General features: G+C 43.3%; 1 protein-coding gene across 2 annotated transcripts in view; it reads right to left on the bottom strand.

Annotated features, from left to right (window-relative positions):
* MALT1 (MALT1 paracaspase) overlaps positions 1-18,955 on the bottom strand; it is a 66,829-nt gene extending 47,874 nt beyond the window's left edge. For both annotated transcript variants that reach the window (XM_034774745.1, XM_034774746.1), the window contains exons 1-4: positions 18,708-18,955; positions 14,806-14,972; positions 2,253-2,374; positions 883-1,033 (exon numbers count right to left, since the gene is read on the bottom strand). In XM_034774745.1, coding sequence (XP_034630636.1) covers positions 883-1,033; positions 2,253-2,374; positions 14,806-14,972; positions 18,708-18,868 — 601 coding nt within the window. In that variant the 5' untranslated portion in view covers positions 18,869-18,955. The remainder of the gene's footprint in view (positions 1-882; positions 1,034-2,252; positions 2,375-14,805; positions 14,973-18,707) is intronic.
* Positions 18,956-19,908: the final 953 nt, after the last annotated feature.

Raw genomic sequence — 19,908 nt, 5'->3', positions numbered from 1 at the left:
ATGGATACAAGTGAGCAGATTTTAATCTTCACATCTTAATTTTCTCTTCCCCTTTATTCATTCCTTTCTTCCTGCATTCTCATTTTCCACATTAACATTACATACTTTATACATGATTTTCCTACTACAGGTAAACTTGAACCATATCTTTTACTTACCTGGATATCTATCATTAGATTATTTAACTGTTTAGTTGTAAACATACAAGAATTGTAGTCACATGGAAAACACTAACTCTGTCTATTTTATAAACTGAGTAAAATAAAAACACTGGAAGCAAAAAATATTTGTCTACATTAAGTCACTTTTTTTGACTTACCACTCCACACATATATAGTGGTTTATATTCTCTAAGCGCTGTGTGTTAGGACTAGTTCACAAGTTAATCTCCCTTTACACCCTCTCCAGAGCAGTAGAGAAATTGAGAGACTGTGCTGGGTCTATGTTTGGTGCAGCACATGGCTGCTGATGTGCCAGCACACTATGCTGAAGCCTGGCAGGCACATTGGGAGGGATGGAGTCAAGTTCTTCTCCCATTCCCACCTACTTGGAGGATTGGGGGAGGAGGACAACAATTCATAGCAAGCTTTGCAGAACCTCCCTCTCTTCCCCTCCCTCTCTTTATGCTGTGATATGGATAGCCAGCACAAAGCAGTGAGGCATAAAACACCCCCTTCACTAACTTGTGTAATCATGAATGCTGGACCATAATCTGGGCTTTAGCTAATTAAGTTGTTACAGCAACTCAAAGACACTTTCACAGCAGATTGAATTTGTCAGATGCATATTTACTTTAAGCCTACTGAATTATGATCTGGTTCATCTTTCCCACCCCCAGATCTGAACAGAGGGGACCCATTGTGAAAGGCATTTGCAACTCACCATAAGACACGCCCTGGAGATCACAAACGTCCAGTTGTGCCCACCGACTGAATACAAAGGAAGAATCGCTGTTCACTCGACAGATGTAAAACCCAGAATCACTTACACTCACTGGGTTAAAAATCAACTCTGGGGAATTCCCATGTGGAACCTGTGTTACATATGAGCCACAGAAAAACTTAACTGACTGGTGCTGGTTTGGAGTAAACATTAGAATATTTGTAACTAGCAAGGACAGTACTCCTGACTACTTAACGCCTATTTCAAACTGTCAAAAGAGACAAATCTTGTCCTCAGCCTTTAACATCTTAAAGACAAAATACTGATTCAAGGACAGACTGATGTTGCTGCTATTAAATAAAGAGACATTAGAAATTTTCTTAGAGTGCACATTGTTTCAGGAACTTCAATTCTGAATCTTTATCCTTCCACAAATAGCTGGATAGGATTCCCAAAGCATTATCCCATGTTATATCAGTATTGTCATAAGCAGACATATCCAACTCTGAACTGGAAACTGTTAAAACTCTTTTTTGGGAGTGCAGCAAAAGACTATACATGAAAATAAATGTACCTTTACCAGATAAGAATCAAAACTGTACAGTAAATATTGCCTTGATTATACACATTTCAGTAACATGGAGACAATCTCTATCTGGATCAAACTAATTTAACATGTTGCTTAAGGCCTAAAAGTGATCTAACATTACATCTTAAAAATGGACTTTAATATCATTGCTAATATAAGGGTTCATCAATAGGCATTCCTCTTACAGGAAGATATGCCTGGATAAAAGGAGGGGAGGTGTTGGAGAAAAGTTGTGTTCCTTTTTAACTGGGGAATGCTATTCAGGCTATAGGAATATGGGGCGGATGCAGGAATTTAAAATTTGACCGCTTTTGGAGGGGCATGTTAAGCACATGATGTTATGAGGAAAGACAGCACACCCTCACTATAACAAACCCCTGGGGATCCAAGCCATTTGACCATTATAGACAGAGTTCAGTATAGCAAAACAAAACAAAACAAAAAAAAGGTGTGTGGGGGGGTGCCACAGCAGGGACAGCAGAGCGCCTCCAGCAGGAGCTAATACCTCCTCCAGCCGCGGTGTCCTGGGGCCAGAGGAACTCCGCTCTGTGACCCCGCTGCAGTCCCAGGGCCAGAGGAACTCCGCTCTGTGACCCCGCTGATTATTGGAGGGTTGCCAATCTGGAAACTTTCACCATAAATGTTCTTAAAAATATCTTTGAGACAGTTGGAGGAGGAGGGAAGATGGACTCCAGTTTTTTGTAAGGATTTATATTCTGCAGACTGACTTTTATGCAATACCTCCATCGAGTCCTTGAGATTTCCTATATTTGGTTATTACCTCTTTTTCCTCTTTGAACCACTGATAATGCAGAAATGGATGTCCGGTTGCCCAACAACATAGCTTGACTGTTTGTCCAGATAATACTGACTTAGGGTCTGGCTGTACAACGATCTTTATACCTTAAAAAAAAAAAAAAAAGGGAGAAGTTAAGACATTGCAACAACAATGAATTTGCTTCCATTTGTCTTTTGTAAGTTAAACATTGTTGTACGATTAGAACTGCGCTGCAGTATTTTTGCAGTCTACCTACTGCAGGTACTTTACAATTGTCAATTGTTTATTTTAAATACAGTGATGAAGTTTAGTTGTAAGTGGTACATGGATGATTAAATCAGGTTTTTTTAATATTAAAAATTGTTACCTTATTTAACATTTTTACTGCCACAATTTTAACAAACTTGAGCTTGAGAGTCTGTTGCCAGAGAAAAGATTTAACTTTTTGTACATTAGGCAAGTTCTTTTAAAATATGTATTAAATATAAAGGAATTCACAAATTACACTTACACCCACTATTGGGACCCAATACACTGCCATAGTGGAATGTAGGGGACTCAGTATGAATGAGAACCAGGCCCTTTAAATGTGTTGTTATGTTCTTGATATGTTACTGTGATACCTCATCATCATCATCTATGGTTGAATTTATCAAACAAAAATTATTTTAGTCAAAAAGGGACATTTCTAAACTGAATTTTCATGAAGACCTTTTTTCCCCAAAATGGTTTTTGCATTTTTGACAAAAATTTTAAGTGTACATAAATGCATTCACCTGTTGGCTTTTTGGTGAAAGTGTGTGTGTGTGTGGAGGGCCTTTTTCCCCTATTTTGATTGATCAGTCTAGTCACATGCCGGGAATTTTTTCAAGATGAGGAAAGTAGACATGAAGGAAAGTCCAGTGCTTAGGGCATTAGCCTCAGATTTGGGAGACCAGCGTTCAGTTTCCTGCTGTACCACAGACTTACTGTGATCTTGGGCAAGTCACTCAGAGCTTGTCTGCATGGGGAAATTGACCAGAATAGTTAGTAAGGAATAAGCTTCCCATCTGGATACTCATTGTGGAAAACAATAACACTTTAAATTCACACTAACTTACCCTAAAATAGCTTCCCCATGTAGACAAGCCCTCAGTCTCTGTCCCTCAGTTTCCCATCTGTAAAAATGGGGATAATAGCACTTTCCTACCATAAAGGAGTATTGTGAATCACAGAATCATAGACATGTCAGGCTGGAAGGGACCTCGATAAATCACCAAATCCAGCCCCAGCACTGAGGCAGAACCAAGTAAACCTAGATCATCCTTGACAAGTGTTTGTCTAACCTGTTTTTAAGAAACCACCAATGATGGGTATTGTACAACCTCCCTTGGAAACCTATTCCAGAGCTTAATTAACCTTATAATTAGAAAGTTTTTCTTAATATTTAATCTAGATCTCCCTTCTGCTGATTACTTCTTGATCTATCTTCAGTGGATCTGAAAAACAATTGATCCCTCTGTTCTTTACAACAACCCTTAACATATTTGAAAACACATCAGGTTCCCACTCAGTCTTTTCTAAAGACTAAATATATCCATTATTTTAATCTTTCCTCATAGGTTAGGTTTTCTAACCTTTTTATCATTTCTGTTGCTCTCTGGACTCTCTCCAATTTGTCCACATCTTTCCTAAAAGTGTGGCAACCAGAATTGGTCACAGGACTCCAGCTGAGGCCTCACCAGTGCTGAGTAGAGCAGGACTATTACTTGCCATGTTTTACTTACACCACTTTTGTTAATACACCCCAAAATGATGTTAGCCTTTTCACAACTGCATCAAATTGTGATCCACTATAACCCCAGATCCTTTTCAGCAGTACTACCTAGCAGTTATTCCCCATTTTGTAGCTGTGCACTTGATTTGTCCTTCCTAAGTGAAATACTTTGCACTTGTGTTGATTTCAGACCAATTCTCCAATTTGTCAAGGTCATATTGAATTCTAATCCTGTTCTCCAAAGTGCTTGTGACCTCTCTCAACTTGGTGTCATCTGCAAATTTTATAAGCACACTCTCACTCTTCACTCCATTATCCAAGCCATTAATGAAAATGCTGAATAGTACCGGACCAAGGATGGACCCCTGCAGGATCCAAGTTTGACAGGAAACAGTTAATAACTACTCTTTAAGCATGGTCTTTCAACCAGTGGCACATTCTTCTATGAGGAGATAACTGGCTCTGTGGATGAGGGGAAAGCAGTGGATGTGTTATTCCTTGACTTTAGCAAAGCTTTTGATACTGTTTCCCACAGTATTCTTGCCGGCAAGTTAAAGAAGTATGGGCTGGACGAATGGACTATAAGGTGAATAGAAAGCTGGCTAGATCGTCGGGTTCAACGGGTAGTGATCAATGGCTCCATGTCTAGTTGGCAGCCGGTATCAAGCGGAGTGCCCCAAAGGTCGATTTTGTTCAATATCTTCATTAATGATCTGGAGGATGGCGTGGACTGCACTCTCAGCAAGTTTGCAGATGACACTGAACTGGGAGGAGTGGTAGATACGCTGGAGGGTAGGGATAAGATACAGAGGGACCTAGACAAATTAGTGGATTGGGCCAAAAGAAACCTGATGAGGTTCAACAAGGACAAGTGCAGAGTCCTGCACTTAGGACGGAAGAATCCCATGCACTGCTACAGACTAGGGACCGAATGCCTAGGAAGCAGTTCTGTAGAAAAGGACCTAGGTGTTACAGTGGAAGAGAAGCTGGATAGGAGTCGACAGTGTGCTCTTGTTGCCAAGAAGGCTAACGGCATTTTGGGCTGTAAAAGTAGGGGCATTGCCAGCAGATCTAGGGACATGATCGTTCCCCTCTATTCGACACTGGTGAGGCCTCATCTGGAGTACTGTGTCCAGTTTGGGGCCCCACACTACAAGAAGAATGTGGAAAAATTGGAAAGAGTCCAGTGGAGGGCAACAAAAATGATTAGTGGGCTGGAGCACATGACTTATGAGGAGAGGCTGAGGGAACTGGGATTGTTTAATCTGCAGAAGAGAAGAATGAGGGGGGATTTGATAGCTGCTTTCAACTACCTGAAAGGGGGTTCCAAAGAGGATGGATCTAGACTGTTCTCAGTGGTACCAGATGACAGAACAAGGAGTAATGGTCTCAAGTTGCAGTGGGGGAGGTTTAGGTTGGATATTAGGAAAAACTTTTTCACTAGTAGGGTGGTGAAGCACTGGAATGGGTTACCTCGGGAGGTGGTGGAACCTCCTTCCTTAGAGGTTTTTAAGGTCAGGCTTGGCAAAGCCCTGGCTGGGATGATTTAGTTGGGGATTGGTCCTGCTTTGAGCAGGGGATTGGACTAGATGACCTCCTGAGGTCCCTTCCAACCCTGATATTCTATGATCCACTTTATAGTAATTTCATCTAGACCACATTTTCCTAGTTTCCTTTTGAGGCTGTTACATGGGACTGTATCAAAAGCCTTACTAAAATCAAGATATAATCACATCTACTGCTTCCTCCCATCCAGTAAACCAGTAACCTGTCAAAAAAGGAACTGAGATTTGTTTGGTATGATTTGTTTTTTACAAATCTATGCTGGCTATTTCTTACAACTCTATTATCCTCTAGGTGATTACAAGGTAGACACATTAAAGGTTTGTGAGACACTCAGATACAGCGGTGATGGGAACCTTATAATTACTTAAGTAAATCATTTAATTTTCAAACATAAATTTTGAAAAAGAAGTCAATACTTCTACAGAAAAACTGGAACAAACTCAAGCATTAAAAAAAAAAAAAAAGTTCTGAATTTTCAAAAATTTCCAGAAATTTCTTTTAAATCAGCTCCAGTTGTCACTAACATTTTAATATGTAAGAAAACCAAATTCTGTGGAGATATTACAGTAACACTAGCAAGTTCTGAGAAAACTGATTCAGAATTTTTAGCATAATACAATTACCTCTTACTATAAGAATATTTAAGATACATAATTTTTGCACTACTTTGTAGGAGATTGCAAATGGGTTTTACTGCTTCATGAACTTCCTCTGAAAGATGAAATACAGAAGTCAAAGTGTGGTTTTACCATGAAAAGTGACTAAAACTGCTGTGTCATGATTTCTGTTTGTCATCTTTCACCGATTTCTACATAGGGTCAAATTTTTTACTTGTAAACTAAGTGTCAGTTCTGAATAAATTCAACCTCAACATTGAACAAATTCAGATTGACTTGCCTGCATTGTCATGGGAAGAGAACTTGAGGCAGCAAATACCTCTGCCTGAGTTTCAACCAGTATGACTCACTGAGGTTACAGAAGACTGGGCAGTACTATTGCACACAGTCTGCCAGTTGAGCCCTTGTCCTTCCTGAATAGGGAGCCAGTAAACCAAGGGGAGATTGGGAAGGAAGTTTCTTCTTTGGATTTGGTTTGTTGATTTTACCACAGAACGGGCAAATGAATGACACAGGGAAGGAAAATATTGTTTGGATTTTTGTTATCCCAAAAGGGGAAGGTTCATTTTTTTTTAGTTTAGCTGGGGGAAAACTGAGACAGCAGGCAGGTAAGCCATTGCTGGAGGCACACGTAGCAATATTCTATACATGTGAAGATGATGGATAAATTTGTCTATTTTCTTGGGCATCACCACCAGTAAGAAGATTCTTCCAGCAAAATTGTACCCTCAGTTATACCTGTGCAACTCCATAGTCTTCATTGCACAGGTGCATCACTTTCAAAGAGACTACCCTATAGCATGAATAGTTAACAGGTTATTCAGTTGATGTGTAGGTTCAGGAAAAATTTGCTTAGGGTGAAACTAAGCTTAGAAAGAAAAGTCTATAGCAACACCCATGATAATTAACAAAGACAGCTACTCAATTGTGACATTAAAATGATCCAGCCACCAATTTTAAAAAAAGAAACATACACAACATTCAAGTAAATTTGTGCAATCAATCTTGCTTGGATCATCAGATCAAACTGAGCGAATTACCAGTACATTTTGACCTAAAGTTCAGGGCCAATCCAAGTTTCTAGGAGTAAAAACCTGGATAATTATCAGGAGTTACAGAACCCAAACCCAGGAAAATTCTACTATTTATAAAAGCTGTTTGTTAGAATCAGTCTTAACATTTGCTTTGTCTTTATCAAAACCTTGGGGTCTGAATTATCAGGGTCACTCTAAGCCAGCAGATCTAGCCAAATAACCCTTAGTTAAATAAAATAGATGAGGTTACACCTTTTTGATGGATTGTACTGTCCTCATTCTAGAATGAACTACATATTGTCATAGGCTGGCCTATCAGCAGATCTGAGAGTGGGTCCTGGAAAGTCATACCAATTTGGGTGTCCTGCTGAGTCACCAACATAGGGATACATTCACTCTGGCTTCGTCTGACTCAGGTCCAACGCCACCACTGATAGGAAGTGATTTACAGCTATGAGATGCAACAGGGATCAGGTTGCTAAAGCTGTAACTGCTCTTCCCAGATTCCGAGAGCTTGTCTTTACTGCATACTTAACTAGAGTGTTGCCCCATTTTGACTTGTGTACATACCCAACATCCCTGCTTTAAGGCCTGGTCTACACTACAAAGTTTTGCCAGCACAGATGTGGGCTAGGAACATTGGGGGGTGAGGGACGGTGTGAGAGAAGGGGTGGGCGCGTAGCAGGGGACAACAACCCACACACTTCAGCCAGCTACACCAGCAAAACCCCAATGTAGATGCAACTATAGCTGTGTTGTCAGAAGCACTGTTCTGTCAGCAATGTCATTGGGGCAAAGGTATAGTTATGTCAGCAGATGAAGTTCTTCCAGCTTATGCCACATCTCTACTAGCAGGATCTGCCGGAACTGCTATGCTGGCACAGCCAAACCAGCAAGGGATCTGTAGTGTGGACCAGTGGTTCTCAACCTTTCCAGACTACTGTACCCCTTTCAGGAGTCTGATTTGTCTTGTGTACCCCAAGTTTCACCTCACTTAAAAAACTACTTGCTTACAAAAATCAGACATATAAAGTGTGTCAGCACACTATTGCTGAAAAATTGGTTACTTTCTCATTTTGTCTGTATGAAATTTTAGTTTGTACTGACTTCGCTAGTACTTTTTATGTAGCCTTTTGCAAAACTAGGCAGCTATCTAAATGAGTTGATGTACCCCCCTGGAAGACCTCTGTGTACTCCTTGTTGAGAACCACTGGTGTAGACAATGGCCTGAATGTGGTGGTGCATTTAACTTGAGTTGGCTCGCCCAAGAGGAGACACAGGCAAAAGCTCAAGTGAGCACAGCACCTCAGCTGCTCTCATGACCACTCTGAAGACTGGTTACAGGCTAGCAGCACTTGAGTGCCATTAGTCCTCCAGTGACTTCCCATGAGTCTCCCCCGCCGGCCCAGAAAGGACAGACATGTTCTCGCACATTATACTGCAGACCAATTCATAGTGCAGCTCAGATTACTACAGCGCTAAGATCCATTTGATATGTCCCCAGAAATCTTAGTGCCACCCACAAGTATGTGCAGTGCTAGTGTGGACACGGCAACTTAAGTATTATTTTGCAGAGCAGCCACTCTCACTCAAGCTAGGTTAACTCAAGAGCTGTAACTCTAACGTAGGTAACTTGAGTTATCTCTTTAGTGAAGACATACCCTGACTGAGACCAACGCAGGCCTGGCTGAGAACAGTATATCAGTATCACCTAGATGACATTGCTGCAAATGTCTAATGATGACTTTATTAAAATAAATTGTATTAAGGTTTTATGTGATAAAGGAAGCGGATGAACAGGAACAGTTGTCACCCTATCCAAAGAGTTCCCTTTAGTCATTTATCAAGTTGTCCAGGTGTGACATCTTTTGGGACAGGATAAGACAACTTTTCTTTATTGCTTATTTGTTTCAATACTAGGAATAGACTCTTGATCTTATCCACTACAAAAAAGGATCTCAGTCATCATCAGGGGAAATCCCAAAGGGACATGGCATTCTTGCAAACTGAGCACCACCCAAATTGATCTCTGGCAAAGCATTTAAAGTGGTGTGGTTGTATATTCAGTTGATGTCCATCACTGGCTATCTTCAAAAAGAACAGGAGTACTTGTGGCACCTTAGAGACTAACAAATTTATTAGAGCATAAGCTTTCATGGACTACAGCCCACTTCTTTGGATGGGCTGTAGTCCACGAAAGCTTATGCTCTAATAAATTTGTTAGTCTCTAAGGTGCCACAAGTACTCCTGTTCTTTTTGCGGATACAGACTAACACGGCTGCTATTCTGAAAACCGGCTATCTTGTCACACCAACTAAGCTTTTGACACCTACAATCATCACCTGTGTAGCAGCATTCCTTGACACACTCCTTGGAATTTGTTGATCTTCCATTCTAATATGTCCCTAACAAAAAAGCCAATGCTGATAGACGTGGTTGCTAGCTTTGGCTTGGAACATCCTCATTTCTAATCTTGTCCTACCACTCAATATAAAGCAGTGGACAAAGACATGAATCAAAAACATTAATCTGATGTTCTTCCAGCTTTCCTCATCACCCATATTTCATTGCCATAAAACAGAGTTGGTGTAACTGTGGTTCTACAGACCCACAGCTTTGCAGCAAGCTTGACATCACAATGTCTCAATAGAGGCCTCTGAAGGGCCGAAACACAGCAGCAACTGCTGCTGCTATACAAGCATCTATATTTTTCAAGCATCCTCCAGCACTATCTATGACACTGTGCCCAAATATCTGACAGCTGCCACCTGCTTGATGTTCTGTCCAGAAAGGTTAATATTGAGCTGGTTGTAATATGGAAGAGGCTGCCTGATAATGGCCAGGGACTTAGTTTTATCTGGATTAATAACCAAACCAATGCATGCTGCTTCTTGCCTGACCAGACTGGCCATAAACTGCAGCAATTTACCAAACTGAGCCAAAAAGACAAGGTCATTCATGATCTCAAAGCAAACTGGCATTCAGCTCACTTCCAACTGCCCCCTCAAAACCTATCCATCAATCTATCAACCCTAATATTGAACAATGATGACAAAACAAAGCCTTGCCACACTCCTATGGGGATAGGAAACCCAATTGACTTAAATGCAGCTTTCTGTTCCATTATAAAGCTCTTCTATCAATGAAGTTATCTTCCCAGGAACTCTTTTAGAATATCTACGCAGCAATAAAAAAATCTGTGGCACTAACGCTCAGAGGCCAGACTGTGGGGCTAAAATATACAACGCAGATGTCTGGGGTCAAGCTGGAATCCAGGCTCTGAGACCTGCCCCCTTCATGGGGTTTCAGAGTCCAGGCTCTAACTCAACCCTAAACATCTACAACACTGCAATTTTTAGCCCCGCAGCCTGAGCCAGCTGACCTAGGCCAGCCATGGCTATGCTGTGGGTCTTTTATTGCACTGTAAATGTACCTCAAGTCTAATCAGATCCCAAACAGATCTCCTGGACATTACAAACAGACCCAACTTCTTTGCATCCTGCTCAAAGGAGGCACAATATCAAAGGAAGTACTGGTCCTAGACCATAGGTAGGTCTAACTCCAACAAGCATATAGCTTACTAAATTGCCTGATTGTATCTTAAGTGCATATCCCTAACAAGATAGAGCACATTAAGATTTCAATTCTTGTCTGCACATGACTGCACATTTTGGGCGTACAGTAAGTAATCTAGAGAAAGGAATGTATGGACCATCTTAATTTCTTTAACATTCTCCTTCTCAGGTATACTCATTCCTTACACACACACATAATGAATTGTTTCCCTGGCTACTGTTATTGCAGAGCGTGACCAGATCATTGTTTATGTTCCCACAAGCATAACCTAGGGGATGAGATTTCTCCTTCCTTCCTTGTGCACCCAAAACAAAAGCAAAAACCCCCATGTTTTCACCTGTTCATTACTTTACACTTTCCTTTACTCCGACCAGGTCTACACTAGAAAGAGTTTGCTGCTATAGCTATACTGGCAAACCCTCCTAGTGTAGATGCAGCTTATACCATCAAAAATGTGGTTTTTGCCAATATAACTTTTACAGATTCAGTAAGGTATACTGGCAAAAGCACTTTATGTTGGTATAACTACACTTAGAATCATAGGGATAGAAGGGATTGCAAGAGTCATCTAGTCTAACCCCTTGCCAAAATGCAGGATTTATTGTGTCTACACCATCCAAGACATCCTTTTGAAAACCTCCAGTGAAGCAGCTTCCACAGCCTTCTGAGGCAGTCTGTTCCATTGTCTTACTGTTCTTACACTTAGGAAGTTTTTCCTGAGATTTTATCTAAATCTGCTATGCTGTAGTTTGAACCCATTGCCTCTTGTCCTGCCCCCTGTGGCAAAAGAGAACAACTTTTCTCCATCTTTTTTATGGCAGCCTTTCAAGTATCTGAAGACTACTATCATATCCCCCTTAATCTCCTCTTTTCCAAACTAGCCTTCAGCCTTTGCTCATATGCCTTGCATTTCATCCCTTTAATCATCTTTATCGCTGGCCTCTGGATCCTTCCCAGTTTCTCTACATCCTTTCTATATACTGGTGATCAACATTGGACACCGTACTCTAGCTGAGGCCTAACCAGCGCCGAGTAGAGTGGTACAGTACTATCACCTGCCATGACTTGCATGCTATGCGTCTATTAATGCAACCTAAAATTGCATTTGCTTATTTTGCAACAGTATTACATTGCTGACTCACATTGAGGTTGTGATCCACCACAACTTCCAGATCCTTCTCAACAGTGCTGCTGCCAAGCCAGTTTTCCCCCATTCTGTATTTGTGCATTTGGTTTTTCGTCCCTAAATGTAGCACTTTACATTTGTCTTTGTTGAATTTCATTTTGTTGTCTATAGCCCAGTTCTCCAATTTATCAAGATCCCTCTGAATTTTAGCTCTATCGTCCAAAGTATTGGCAAATCACCCCCCAGTTTTGTGTCATCTGCAAACTTGATCAGCATGCTCTCTATACCTACATCCAGATAACCAATAAAGGTGTTAAACAACACCAGGACCAAAATAGATCCCTGTGGAACCCCACTTGAGACCTCTCTCCAATCTGACGTCATTCCATTAATAGTTACTCTTTGTTTGTGGTTGTTTAACCAATTATGTATCCACTTAATGGTACTTCTGTCAAGCCCACATTTCTCCACTTACACTAGCGATTTTCCCAGTATAGAAATGTGGCCCTCTCTCCCCAAATCACTTCCGTACCAGACATTGCTATACTTGCAAAAGTCTTGAGTGTCGACCTGGCCTTAGTAGGTTTACGCAGATTCACGTTCATTTAGACTGTCACAAAATTTCATTATACCTTTGAATTCTTCACATTACCCTCCTTTTACACAAAGCAACACATTGCAGTTCTAATACTGATCTTGGCAAAAGCAATAATTCAATTGTAAAAACGTAGGCACAGTGAGGCCTTGGCTACACTTACCAGCTAGTTCGACGGCTGGAAATCGAAGTTCTGGGTTCGACTTATCGCGTCTAGTCTGGACGCGATAAGTCGAACCCGGAAGTGCTTGCCGTCGACTGCGGTACTCCAGCTCGGCGAGAGGAGTACCGCGGAGTCGACGGGGGAGCCTGCCTGCCGCGTGTGGACCAAGGTAAGTTCGAACTAAGGTACTTCGACTTCAGCTACGTTATTCACGTAGCTGAAGTTGCGTACCTTAGTTCGAATTGGGGGGGGTAGTGTAGACCAAGCCTGAGTCTAAAACACTGTTATTCCCACATAGCTGATTTAAGAAACAGAACAGGATAACTAATTAACTAGATTAATTTCTCTTAAAACAACAATTCCTATATGAATTCTACACAGATTTAAGGTTTCAAACTATAAAAGCTAATGTTAGGGGGTCCAATTTATATAACAAAACAGAATTTGGCCATGTGTTTTTGGAATACATTATAGGTAGTAATGAAAAACACATTTATTCTCATAAATGAGGGACAAGGAGTACAAAACTCACCTATGATTCTGACTATTGCTCTTGTATATACATTAACTTTTTCTGTTTGTGAAATCTCATTAGTTACTATCTAGAATTCAGAACAAGATATCATCAAAACACAGCAAAAGACTAGATTCAGCAAGATGACTGCTCAATTGTGGTCTCCCTCATAGATTTGCTATTTTAACACACAAGAATTCTGTTGAAATTTATCATTTGCATAGCATCTAGGAACCCAAATTAAGGATCAGCACCCCATTTTCATATAATCATAGAATATCAGGGTTGGAAGGGACCTCAGGAGGTCATCTAGTCCAATCCCCCCTGCTCAAAGCAGGACCAACCCCCGGACAGATTTTTGCCCCAGATCCCTAAATGCCCCCTCAAGGATTGAACTCACCACCCTGGGTTTAGCAGGCCAATGCTCAAACCACTGAGCTATCCCTCCCCCTTTTTTTTGTTAGCCTTGTTTTGTGTAATAAAGGACAGCTGCAAACAACGAGGGCTCCAACCTCAGTAATAAGTTTACTCAGGTTATGTCTACACTTCAGCTGCACAATTACAGCATGGCAGCCATGCTGCTGTAGTGCCATAGTTTAAATGCTTCCTACATCAACGGAAGGGGTTTTTCTAACAATGCAGTTAATCCACATCTCCGAAAGGCAATAGCTAGGTCAACAGAAGTCTTAGGCCATACCTATACTATGGGCACAGGCCCGCAGACAGCAATTCCGGGCCCCAGGGCCATCCTGGGGGGAAAGAGGGTGGAGGGCCTGGGGCGGAAGTGACGAATCCATCACTTCTGGGACTGCCTGTCACTTACAGGACAGACTGCACTGGCCAATCGCACCAGCCCACGGGGCCTCCCAAGCACAGGGCCTGGAGCGGTCGGACATGCCTAGGAGCCCTGCGGCTTGCTCAGGCGATTTAAAAGGGCCCAGAGGCTCCCGGCCGCCGCTACTGCGACAGCAGCGGTGGCCGGGGGCCCCTGGGCAATTGCCCCCCCGTAGGCAGACCTGTATGGGCACTATGCCTCTATAGCATAGATGCTTCCTACATCGACAGAAAGGGTTTTTCCATTGATATAGGTAATCCACCTTCCAATGCAGCAGTTTGGTTGAGTGAAGAATTTTTCCATTGACCTAGCCAGGTCTACAATGTGGGGCTTAACTCGGCTTAACTAAGGCACTCAGGAGTGTGAATTTTTCACACCCCTGAGCAACCCAGTTAGATTGATCCAAATTTTAAGTGTAGACCAGTGACAGTTCTGTTGATACACGAGAGAGAAAAGAATCCACTCTTCCAGACTTCTGTGTGGTCCTGGCTGCAGGGCTTACAGTAGTAAAAATAAAACAACAAACAAAAAAAACCTTACTTTTTAAATAACTAAGTAAGCAAACAATCTACCTTCCCTCCCAAATATACCTATTGTCTTCACAACAGACTCTTCTGTTCTGCCCACCTGTTCCTAACACTTTATCTATTCTGGATTCTTAAAGAGCATTGCTAGCTTTTACCTATAAATTCTTCTACCCACTATAGAACCCTTCACCCCAGTGAGTATCCAGCATAATGCATATAGATGGTGAATTTGAGAATGAAAATTAACCTGGAGGACTGAGATACTGAAGAGCCTCTGTGTGTTCCAGGGCCTGTAAGAATTCCATCAGTTCCACCACAGTGCAACCCCTTTCACCCAGTAGCCTCAGGAGACTCCAACTGGGGCTTCCTTCTGGCTCCAGTACTTTGAGAGAACATTGTTCCAACTCCAGAGAACTGCAAAAATTAAAATAAAACAAATATGTTAAGTTCATTAGTGATCAATTAAAAATGGAGAAAGAGAAACCTGATCTCTGTACTATACTCCTACCTAATTTTGCCCCCAATGAGATGGCCTTGTAAGGAAATATTGATAAAACTGAATATATGAAAGTAAATATTAATTTTTTCAGGGGAAATTACTGATAGGAATCTGGTGTTCATTACTACAAATACAAGATCTTCCTAATGTACACTTCTGACTCCCATTAAGCGGTGGATTTACATATATGAATCTAGCAGAGATTATTCCACTAATGTCAGGTATGTTCCCAGTTCTATATTATATTGTTTCCTGGAAGTATTTAAAGTATCTTACACATATGCAGCATCTCAGGTCAAAAGGATTTCTAAACACATGACAACTGTATACAAATCATACACCACCACTTTAATTAAGCTGCCTGAAATGAAGGTGAACTGCATGCCACACAAAGGATATTTGTGTGAATGGCAATTCTACCCAATACACTGGGTAGACTCCTACACTTGTAGGCAGGACTTCTCTTTTCACAATCTCTTCTGAAAAACCAAATACCTTTGCAAAAACCTTTCCATTTACAGTATGCCTCCTTCAGAAGCAATAAACAATGAGTCACCAATAGCAGGATTTAAACTATGGTTCCAGGAAGACACTATTTCAGATGTGATGTTTTCATCACTGATTTACTGCTCTAGTTTAAGAAAGATTAAATATTAGACACTTGCCTAGCGGGTCTTGCCCACATGCTCAGGATCTAACTGATCACCATATTTGGGTCAGAAGGAATTTTCCCCCAGGTCAGATTGGCAGAGACCATGGGGGGGGGGGGTGTCTGAGGGTTTGCCTTCCTCTGCAGCATGGGTCACTTGGAGGTTTAAACTAGTGCAAATGGTGAATGCTCTGTAACTAAGTTTTTAAACCATGATTTGAGGACTTTAGTCACTCAACCAGAGGTTAGGGGTCTATTTCAGGAGTGGATACGGTTCTGTGGCCTGCAATGTGCAGAAGGTCAGACTAGATGATCACGAAGATCCCTTCTGCTCTTAAACTCGATGAATCTACACTTCATTGCCTATCTGTAATTCCAGATGTAGAGATCCATGCATTAAAACTTCAGTCTTAAGCTTTCAGAGCCACTTCTAATCACAGAAGTGAGTATTCTAACCTTTTCTGGATAGTCTCAAAATGTGAAGAATTAGGAGAGGATCAAAGTTTTGGAAATACATGAAGTCATATTTCACCACAAGAAAGGTCTGTTTAGAACCCCTTTATTTAATTACCGTGTACTTGCTACAGAATAATTGATAAGGTTGTGATGGGAAAGGGTTTTTATACTCTTGGGGAAAAAAAGGACACTAATGTTATGTAAGATTCAATAAACTTCAACAGCAGAGGAGCGTGAAGACATCCTGGCAGGAAGAATACAAAGCAGACCAATTTGTACCAGTATATTTTTTCCCTTGCAACAGTTTTCATGTTTGTCTTCCTGTTGTCTCAGTAAGAACAGGAGATATACAACTTAAGACTGTAGGTTACATATTCTGCAAAGCAGTTACATCATTAAACTTCTTTGCCAAACTGCAAAGGGTGCCAGCCAAGAGAATAATTCATCTACCTTACAGAATAAGAACAGTGGGCATTTTAGCCACAAGCATGAAACCAATAAGACAGTGCATCCCATCACAACAGATCATCACCACATGTTGCATACAGCAAATCTGTTGCTCACGTGGTCCGCTTGCCCCAAGTGGCTTATGTCACTGTGTCAAGCCTTGCATGGATCCTTAATTTGTTCCCTGTAGCAGGTGCCCACCCCTGCACTCAGCTAGGAATCTACTGAGAATCTGCACCTGTCACTGCTAAAGCACCCCAAGTGTGCATGCCATGCACTCCTTGCCTGAGCATTCACCAGAGCATATTGTGGCTTCCTCACTACATGCTCCAAAGTCTCTTCCTTGAGGTGACATTGCCCCAGCAACAGCTCTCCCACTGCTTGTGCCAGGGCCCCCAGCCACACCCTCACCTGACAGTAAGTAATAGCAGAAAAGAAATGTGTTAGATTATCTTTTGTTTTAGCTTGTGAATTTCCCCTGTGCTAAGAGGGAGATTTATCCCTGTTTTTGTAAATTTAAGGTTTTGCCTAGAGGGGAAATCCCCTGTGTTCTTGAGTCTTTTGTTATTCTGTAAAGTACTTACCATCCTGATTTTACAGAGGTGATTCTTTTACCTTTTTTTTAACTAAAATTCTTCTTTTAAGAACCTGATTGATTTTTCATTGTTCTTAAGATCCAAGGGTTTGGGTCTGTGTTCACCTGTACCAATTGGTGAGGATATTATTCTCAAGCCTCCCCAGGAAAGGGGGTGTAGGGGCTTGGGGGGATATTTGGGGAAGGTAGGGCTCCAAGTGGCCCTCCCTGACTGTTTGTTTAAATCACTTATCAGGGGGTAGCCGTGTTAGTCTGTATCTACAAAAACAACCAGGAGTCTGGTGGCACCTTAAAGACTAACAGATTTATTTGGGCATAAGCTTTCGTGAGTTAAAACCTCACTTCTTCGGATGCAACAAGTGTTTAAATCACTTGGTGGTGGTGGCAGCGATGCTAAGACAAGGAAGCAAATTTGTGCCTTGGGGAAGTTTTAATCTAAGCTGGTAAAAATAAGCTTAGGGGGTCTTTCATGAGGGTCCCCACATCTGTACCCCAGAGCTCAGAGTGGGGAAGGAACCCTGACACACACTCTCACCTGACCCCTGTGGGCGCTCCCCTTCCTGTGCAGAGTCCTGCACTTAAGACGGAAGAATCCCATTCACCATTACAGACTAGGGACCGAATGGCTAGGAAGCAGTTCTGCAGAAAAGGACCTAGGAGTTACAGTGGACGAGAAGCTGGATACAAGTCAACAGTGTGCCCTTGTTGCCAAGAAGGCTAATGGCATTTTGGGCTGTATAAGTAGGGGCATTGCCAGCAGATCAAGGGACGTGATCGTTCCCCTCTATTCGACATTGGTGAGGCCTCATCTGAAGTACTGTGTCCAGTTTGGAGCCCCACACTACAAGAAGGATGTGGAAAAATTGGAAAGAGTCCAGCAGAGGTCAACAAAAATGATTAGGGGGCTGGAGCACATGACTTATGAGGAGAGGCTGAGAGAACTGGGATTGTTGAGTCTGCAGAAGAGAAGAATGAGGGGGGATTTGATAGCAGCCTTCAACTACCTGAAGGGGGGTTCCAAAGAGGATGGAGCTCGGCTGTTCTCAGTGGTACCAGATGACAGAACAAGGAGTAATGGTCTCAAGTTGCAGTGGGGGAGGTCTAGGTTGGATATTAGGAAAAACTTTTTCACTAGTAGGGTGGTGAAGCACTGGAATGGGTTACCTCGGGAGGTGGTGGAATCTCCTTCCTTAAAGGTTTTTAAGGTCAGGCTTGACAAAGCCCTGGCTGGGATGATTTAGTTGGGAATTGGTCCTGCTTTGAGCAGGGGGTTGCACTAGATGACCTCCTGAGGTCCCTTCCAACCCTGATATTCTATGACCTGCAGCCACAGCCTCACCTGACCCCCACCCCCTCCCTGTGCCCGGCTCCCCACCCCGCTCGTTTCACCTGAGCCTGCCCCATGTGCCTCTCCCCCGCCCGGCGCCAGACCCACTGTCCCGACTCGCCCGGGCTCCCCCGCGCCAGGCCCCCCACCGCTCCTGCCCCCGGGGCTGCCCTCACCTCAGCTTGACTCTGCCGTGGCTCCCGGCTCGCTGCGCCAAGTCTCTCCAGCCCCTGCCCGGAGCTGCGCGGTCCAGCACGCCACTGAGCCGCCGGAGCAGCGGCTCTCCGAGCCGGTTAATGGGCAGCGACCCCGGCGGGGCCGCGGGCGAGACCGACATAGTGGGGAGCAGAGACTCCTGCGAGCGGCCCCGGGAGCGCTTTGAAACCTCCCCCGCGCCTCACGCTCCGGGAACGGAGCGGAGGCGGCGCCTGCACCCGGAAGGAGCGAGCCGGGGATTCCCGCCCCAGCAACAACCCGCCGGGCGAGCAGGGAGCGGCTGGGTCTCCTCTGTCCCCGCCCGCAGCGACGCCCCCGTTCCCTGGGCCAGCCCCTCTCCTCACTTCAACCTGCCCGGGGTAAGCTCCTCTTTACTCTCTCCGTCCCACCCCCTTCGGCTCTGTGCCCCAGCCTAACCAGACTCCCACACACCTTGGCGCCCCCATGTCTGTGCCAGCCCTTCCCAATGCCGCCCCTATGAGAGTCTGATCCTACCATGGTTCTCCCTGGTGTCCCCCTTCATCTCACCTCAGCTTGACTGTGCTGTTCCTTCCACTCCCTATGCCAGCCCTGCCTCAGCACTTGCCCTCATCTCCCTTTCCCTGCATGACTACCTGGTCTCTGTGCCACCCCCCACACCCCCTGATGTGATCCTCACCCGGCTGTGCCTCCCACATATACTGGGCCAGCTCCCCACAGCCCCTCCCTCAGTCTAACCATGCCATGACTGCCCCACTCTTTCAACCTGTCCTGGCCTGTCCCTTACTAAAGCATCACCCTGCTATGGCTCCCTCACAGCCACTCGCCTCAGTTCAGCCAGATCCTAGAATGGCTCCCCACTCCCTGTACCAGTCCATTTCACCAGAGCCTGCCATGGGGCCTTGCTCACGGCTCCATATTCCAACCCCTCTCAGTACTACACAGGCCAGCAAGTTGCTAAATTGTTGTAGTAGCTAATTAGTAGTCAGAAACCCTCCCCCCCAGGTGGCGTATGGATCATTAGACTGATAGTTGGGAAGGCCTGGCATCCCTCAGGTCAAGCTCCAGGGAGAGCTTTGAAACTCCCATACTCTACCAACAGGGAACATCTGGGTGAAACATACATAAATATGTATTTGTAAGTTTTTTGATTCTAGAAACATTAGGCTGTAATTTCAATCT

Source organism: Trachemys scripta, chromosome 6 (genome assembly GCF_013100865.1).
Source record: "Trachemys scripta elegans isolate TJP31775 chromosome 6, CAS_Tse_1.0, whole genome shotgun sequence".
NCBI classification, from domain to species: domain Eukaryota; kingdom Metazoa; phylum Chordata; order Testudines; family Emydidae; genus Trachemys; species Trachemys scripta.
This window is presented reverse-complemented; position numbering and strand designations above follow the sequence as displayed.